This window comes from Orycteropus afer, unplaced genomic scaffold, assembly GCF_000298275.1.
Source record: "Orycteropus afer afer isolate SDZICR_OR568_19922 unplaced genomic scaffold, OryAfe1.0 scaffold00213, whole genome shotgun sequence".
NCBI classification, from domain to species: domain Eukaryota; kingdom Metazoa; phylum Chordata; class Mammalia; order Tubulidentata; family Orycteropodidae; genus Orycteropus; species Orycteropus afer.
In genome coordinates this window covers 2266112-2274081 of record NW_006921800.1, presented here as the reverse complement: position 1 = coordinate 2274081, position 7970 = coordinate 2266112, and the positions used below count along the sequence as shown (strand labels likewise).

The following is a 7970-nucleotide window of genomic DNA, read 5'->3' as shown; positions in this document are numbered from 1 at the left end:
CATATACAACTTTGAGGCAGTGTTTCTGATGGAGAGCAGAATCTGTAAAGAGCTTGTGTGTGCTTCCGTGCTCCAAAATTATATGAAATCCACTTTGAGAAGAAACTAATTTGATTAAAAAAACAAAAACAAAACAAAACTGCACCAATGCACAGCCAGAGGCTGACAATTAAAACTAATACATAACCACATGAACATCATATTTATATAGTTAACATTTTTTTAAGGATGATCAGTGCTAACATATAGTATTATACATTTGGCACTAATGTTTGCCATTGGTCCAGCAATTGGCAAAATTTGTCTCTATGTATAAATTTATTTTTGAACATTAGGTCTGGCTAGACGTATCTTCACTATTTATAAAAAATATTTAGACATTAAGCTCACGTTGAATAACTAGGTCTACTGTGTTCTGGAAACTCTTCAGTAGTAATACAGCTTTTTCATGTTCCATATGTACAAAACTGTGTCCATTTGCCTGTAAACACATATAAAACACCAATTAGTGCAAGTGACTTATCACTTCATCATTGTTTCCAATCATAAGACCCAAGAGAATACTGAGCAACAAAATGTTATCTGTTTTTAGATGCCATAGTAGAATTATGGGAAGAACTATTTTCACCTAGATTCAACTCAATTTATCCATTCAACAAATATTTATCAAGTACCTAGTATGTCCTTGTGCTAATAATCATAGAAGTACTAGAAATAGAGAATTTAGCTTTTTGTTGCTTTTGTTCTGCTTTGTTTGGCTTTGCAGGAACTTAGTGGAGATGACTTGAAAGGTGCACTTGTTATATAATTATTGAGATAGTAAAACCTGTAAAAGCCAGAATGTATGTAAGGTGGAAGCCTGTCAGAGAAAGGAAACTCAAATATTTTCCACTAAAAAGAACAACAGAAAAGTGGCAAGAGATTACCATGTCAGAGTGGAAAACCTGTGAGACCTGGAACAACGAGGCAGTCCCCTCAAGTTCTGGTTCTCATAAATTTCTCTGTATAAACCCATCAGATATTTCAGTCATGGCAAACATAACTAAATACATATGTAGAATAACTAAATCTTATTATAAGTCACTGAAAAGTACTTAGTTTATATATTTTTATGTACTAGAGAAGTCATTTTTATATCCTCATTGCTAAAGTTGAGTATATTCATTATCTGGTGGCACAGTGGTTAAAGCATTCAGCTGCTTTAGGTTGGCCTTTCAAACCTATCAGATACTCCACCAGAGAAAGATGAGGCAGTCTGCTTCCATAAAGATTTACAGCCTTGGAAACTATATGGGACAGTTCTACTCTGTCCTATAGGGTCACTGTAAGTTGGACTCAACTCAATGCTAGTGGTTTTTTTTTTTTTTTTTCAAATACCAATGTTGCTCAATCCAATCCAATATATTTACGGGGTAAAGTACACTGACATTACTGACAGTGGACATACTCATGGTTGTCTAGTTAAACCCACTGCTGTCAAGTTTGTTCCGACTCCCAGCAACCATGTAGGACAGAGTAAGCCTGCCCGGTGGAGTTTCCTAGGCTGTAATCTTAAGCAAACAGACTGCCACATCTTTCTCCCACAGAGTGGCTGGTAGGTTCGACTGCCTACCTTCTGGTTAGCAGCCGAGTGCTTAACCACTGCACCACCAGGATTCCTGTTTTCTAGTGAGGAATCATTAATCTAAACAATCAAAATTCATTTTAAACATAATTGACCTAAGGTTACAATTTCAAGATTTGAACAGAGTATTTGACATTTATGTCTCTAAACATACACAATTTCTTTGTGATGAAAGCTCCTATTTCTTTTCTTTTCTCTATTGCAGAGTGTCTTGAGTGGAATGATTTATTATTATTAATATATAGAGAAGGGTCCCATGAATTTTTACTGCCATGAGGATCATGAAAATAACTGCAATATTATTGAAACTTGGTAGGGATAACTTGCAAACTCAATGACTAACAGTTATGTAATGGTTTACCTTGCAGTCTAAGACTCCCTTGATTCAGAAAAGAATTGACTGCTTGGCAAAGTACAGGTAATTAGAGTCAGTTAATTGGCTGAATTTTTCATTTTTCCATTGACTTATTTTGGGCACACATTACTTTTGTTATCTTATTTACCTTTTTTTTTTTTTCTATTTTCTTAAAATGTGATTAATATTTCAAATAACCACCAGTTACAATGTTTCACTGTCTTAGGCTTTTTAGAGCAGCACTGCATCTCTAGCAAGACTGTACAACCTTTGTAACTTAGATGAAAATCATCTAATACTGTATTTCTCATCCAAGGTTCATTAAAATTGGTTGGTTAATAATGTGCTATGAGAAGGTCTTAAATTATTGTATTTTTAAACCACAGTAAATCTGCCAATAAGGGAATATCAGGAAACAAAAACATAAATCCTTAGAAATCCACAGAATTAGAAGTATAAATTCACGTTGAATTAAGGGAACTATATATGGATTCCTTTGTTGTTGTCATTGTTGGTTGATTCTGACTTATGATGACCCCGTGTATGAGGCATCAAACTGCTCCATTGAGATTTCAGAGTTATGACATTTCAGAAGAAGATCACCAGGCCTGTCTTCTAAGGCGCCTCTGGGTGGTTTTGAACTGCCAACATTTTGGCTAGTAACCAAGCACTTCAATTGTTTCATTTAAATAATGAAAATTCCTATCAAAATCTGACACTTCCAGAGAGACAGGAAATAGTAATTGAGTATAACTTCTGTTGTGTTACACAGCCCAAATTTCTTGCTTTAAGTTGTAGTAAAAATTGGACAACTGTGTCCAGTTTGGTGTTCTTTCTGGTGAGATAGTGATGTTGGGTAAAGAATACAATATATGGTAAACACTTCTGTCCACTTTAATGTATTTCAGGACAATAGAAAACTTGGGTGAAAAATACATTTATTTCACTGTAGTTAATTTTTTTAGAATTTTTCTTGTGATTTGGGTGAAAGTTTACAGAGCAAATTCACTTTCCATGTAGCAGCTCACATACACTTTGTTTCATGACATTGACTACAGTTTACCACAATGCAAGAGCTCCCCTCCCATTTCCTCCCCATAGTTACCCCTTCCATGTGTCCTTCCCTCCATGCACTCCTGCCCCCTGAGCTGTCTCCCTGTGCATACACAACCCTTCTATTCTCTCTTGATTGATGTCTCCAAGGAGTATATCTACTCATTGTAAATGCTCACCTCACATTCCAGCTCAGCTGGAAGCCACAGGAGTGAGTTCAATTCCAGACCTAAAAGACAACTAGGGGCCATAGTCTTAGTGGTTCCATCAGGCTCTATCAGACCAGCAAACCTGGCCTTTTTTTTTTTTTTTTTTTTTTAATAATTTTGGGTTTTTTTCCACATTTTTTTCCTGCTCTATCCAGGATCTCCTACCAGACCCCCCTCTGAGTGGTTGACAGTGGTAGCCGGGCACCATCTAGTTCTTCTGGTCTCATAGTCGTATAGGCTGAGGATTGCATGGTGTACCAGTCACTTGGACTAATAGTTTCTATGTGTCTTTGTTTTTTATTTCACTATAGTTTAAAGAAGCATTAACTACCCTACTAAGGAGTCCTGGTAGTACAATGGTTAAGTACTCAGCTACTAACTGAATGCTGGTGGTTTGAAACCACCAGAGGCTGTAAGGGAGAAAAAACTTGGAGATCTACTCCTGTAAAGATGACAGCCAAGGAAACCCTATGGGGCAGCTCTACTTTGTCCTGTAAGTTTGCTGTGGGTCAAAAATAACTTTATGACATACACCAATAACTATCTTAATGTTTTAATTTGACCAAAAGACATACCTTAATTGTGAAATTAAAATTTAACTTTGATAATGGAGTTCTTGAATATCAAATCTTAAAAATAACTTTATAAGTGCTCAAATTTTGTGTCTGTAGACACAAATCTAGCATTGCAATGAACCCAAATCCCACTGAGCATTTTCAGGGATTTATTTGAAGCTTAAATATCCCAGGTTTTCAGGGATAAATATAAAGTATGTTGTCTGTTATCACACTTATTCCTGAGTGGGGCAAACAGTTAACACACTCAGCTGCTAAACAAAAGGTTGGAGATACCTTGGAAGAAAGGCCTGACAGTCTGCTTCTGAAACATCAATCATTGAAAACCTTATGGAACCCAATTCTACTCTGACCCACATGGAATCATCATGGGTTGGAATTTACTTAATGGCAACAGGTTTTTTTTTTTTTTTTTTTGGTAGGAATTTCCAATCTAATAATATTAATAGTGGTAAGTAGATAAACCAAAAAAAAACCCAAACTCACTGCTGTTGAGTCGGTCCTGACTCGTAGTGACCCTTCCTTGGGTTTCCGAGGCAGTATCACTATAGAAGTAGATTGCCCAACCTTCCTTCCGAGGAGTGGCTGGTGGGTTTGAACCATCAGCCTTCTGGTTAGCAGTCAAGTGCCTTAGGCACTATGCCACCAGAGCATAGCAAATTAAAAATAGCTATTAATTAATCATAGCTGTTACCAAAAGATCCTGAAAGAAAGTTGGTCTACTTTCACCACAATGATTTCTTCATTTATTCAATCAAAAATGTCTATTATGTGCTCTACCCAAGGCATTGTGCTAGACACTGGGGTAAGAGGTAAAACAAAGATAAAACAGAGCCTTTCATGAAAGAGCTGATCAACCAGAATGAGAAATAAGCCATAGACATAACTAAAACAATGTATAAAGTGCCTTCCATATAGTAAGCACTCAAAAAGTGTTCATTGAATTAAACTAGCATCTTAAAACAAAAATAATAAAGTGGTAGGGGAGTTTAGTGAAGAACAAAGGGAAAACTGGGGAAGCTGTTTCTCTGAGGCGTGTAACCAAAACATTGCTTCCTAGTACCCATACCTGGCAAAGGTGTGATTAGCAGCAGACCATAAGTCCTTGCCATGTTGTGTGCCTGAATTCTTCTCTAGCTCTCCACATGGGAGAGATGGCTATTCCAGGTAATGTGGAAGGGCATTTTGGGAGGTGGGATTAGTTCCCAGAACATTTTCGTGAAAAGGAAAATAGCCTAATATGAAAAAAAAAAAAAAAAAAATTAAACAGACATGAGAGACAGACAGAGGAAGAAAGACAGAGAGGCAGAGAAAGAGACAGTAAGGGACAGAAAGAGTGAGAGAAACAGAGTGACCGATTTGAGGGGGCAGGAGGGAACACTGCTTGCTTGCTACCATCTTCCAGCTCCACCAGCTGTGATTCTGACCCATGGTGAACCTATGTACGTCAGAAGAGAAATGTACTCCATAAAGTTTTCAGTGGCTGATTTTTTGGAAGTAGATGTCTAGGCCTTTTTTTCAAGGTGCCACTGAGTGGATTCAAACCTCCAACCTTTCAGTGAGCAGCTGAGTGCATTAACCATGTGAATCACCCAGGGACTCCTTTAGCCCTACAGTGCTCCTAAAAAGAGTGAAACTGCTGGTCTAGGGGAATCTTGTCATTTTAGAAATAAAAGAGCTATACCTCAGATAAATCAAGCAACTTGCCTTTGGTCACACAGCCAGAAGAAGGCCAAGGGTAGATCATCTGATACCATAATATTCCTTTTTATTATTTCTCTCAATACATCAGTGAAATAGTAAGACCAGGATCACTTCAAGTGACTTAAACTGACATTTCCTGGCCGTTATAAAATTATGGACATTGTTTTCCCTTTGAAATTGTTGCTATACCACCTTCCAGCATAATTCTGTTCTTCACAGTGGTTACAAAGCTGTGATTCCCATTCAAATTCCTAACATGTTTAATTTAACTTATTCTAAAAATAATAGTAGAAATAACATTTAGTTTTAAGTTAGAATCCACAGAAATGCTGAATTGCTCATTCTTATTTTAGTTTCAACTCTGGGCTTAATTGGTTTTTTTTAGTCATATGTGAGCTTTCTCTCTCAAAAGTATAAAGACTAAGTCAGTCTATATGATAGGGCAGTGCCAGAAGACTCAAGAGGAAATGGATTAAAAAGGAGGAAACTTTTAGAAGACAGAATGTATAAATTTGACACCTGACTAGATAAGGGAGTAAGAAACAAGTAGGAATCAGCTTGTGATTCTATGGACTAAAAATGAAAACCAAAAAGAAATAGCAAGCTTATTTGGGAGACAGTGGAGTTTGTGGTACTGATGAGGCATGCAAGAGGAATGTTGGTCATAGTTTTGGAAATGAGAGACTGGAGGTCAGAAAGGAGGTCAGAGGTCAGAGTTGCAGCATTAGTAAGAAGGATTAGTTTTTACTGAAACTTGCTGTCAACCACATAGAAAGGTGAAGGATTTATCAGAAAATAAGATTACAAGAGAGCATTTTGAAAGAAGGGACATCTAACTGGTGGAAAAGGATGGGGATGAAACTTTAAGATTAGTTGTTGTTGTTTTTGTTATGTGCCTTCAAGTCAGATCCGACTCATAGCAACCCTCATTGGGTTTGCAAGGCAGTATCACTATGGAAGTAGTGTTTACTGTTAATCTGGACAACTTTTAAATGAGATAATGTTCTGGTTACTCAGTGCCATTCTGACAGGAATATACCACAAATGGGATGGCCTTAACAAACAGGAGTTTATTCTCTTATAGTTTGGAGGCTTTAAGTCTGAGTTCAAGTACCAGGCTCTAGGGGCTGGGTTTAAGCCCTTCAGCCTTGGGCTTCAGCTCTGCCTTCTGCTCCCAGCTCACTGAAGCTAGAGGCTTTTATTCACTCAGACAGCTGCTGGTTGCTAAGATTGACAAGCCCAAGGTTGACAAGTAAAAAGGCACAGCCCCAATGTCACCAAACCACACGGCAGGCCATTCATTCAAATCCACTGAGAGTCCCAAGGTTGGGAGAGCATGGCAGGCTGCTGAGGAACAACATGCAGGGTTCAAGCGTGCTATAAGTTAGAGACATTCCCAAAGGTGCTACTTATATACAGGAAGCAAACCACATCCCTAAAGCAGCTACTCAGCTGCTTCTGGTAGATCCCACCATGGAGTTGATTACCAGTCTCATCATGGGGAATATTACCTCCAGCTGCCCAGCCACTCAACCAGGCCCAGCCAACTTGACACACAAACTTAACTACCACAGATAGGGAAAGATGAAAACAGGGCCTTATCCTTTCTGTCAAAGGATGTCAGACAGAGATTCTCATTTGTACAAATGCACTGAGAGGAAGGGACATGAAACTGAATTCTTAAGAGACCCAGGCAGGAGGAGTCATCCTTAAAGGAGATCAAGAGAGAGTGTTCAGGAAGGTAGCAGGGAATCCAAAAGAATCAAGTATTTCCTAGTGGTACCAATTAACATTAGTTTTCTGTACCACACAGGAACAAAAAGAAAAACAAACAAACAAACAAACTGCCATCGAGTCAATTCTGATTCATAGTGACCCTCTTTGGGTTTCCCAGGTGGCAAATCTTTAAAGATGTAGATTGCCTAGTCTTCCTTCCGTGGACTGACTGGTGGATTTGAATCGCCAACCTTCTGGTTAGCATCAAATGCCTTAGGCACTACACCACCAGAGCTCCTTAGCACACAGGAAAGAGCAGGGTAATTGGATAGCTGCATTGACTCTGGACTTGAATCTGAATCTGCTTTCAATAAACAATACATCAATAGGGCTAATCGCAAAGAAGTAAACAGATTGGTAAATTAGATCACTGAGTCAAATGAACATTGGGACTGTACCTGTAATTCTAGTCCTCAGAAATGTTATGGATCTGAATCAGAGCATTAGTGGACCTCAAGAGGCCTCTTCAAAGGACCACAGCCAGAGCCTGCCTGGGAATGGCTTCAAAATAACAGAAGGACTTTGAAAGTCAGTCTACAGAGTACATTATTTTAGAAAGTTTATTGAAAATTAAATGATTTAATATATGTCAAGTGCTTAGAACAAGGCCCAGAATACTCTAAGCACTCAATAAATGTTGTTGTTGTTGTTGTTGTGTGCCGTCGAGTCGGCCC

The 7970-nt window shown here is 38.2% G+C and overlaps 1 protein-coding gene across 1 annotated transcript in view; it reads right to left on the bottom strand.

The window, feature by feature from the left end:
• Nucleotides 1-373: 373 nt before the first annotated feature.
• LRRC7 (leucine rich repeat containing 7) overlaps nt 374-7970 on the bottom strand; it is a 601965-nt gene continuing 594368 nt past the window's right edge. The window contains 1 exon segment of the mRNA XM_007948315.2: nt 374-481. Coding sequence (XP_007946506.2) covers nt 374-481 — 108 coding nt within the window.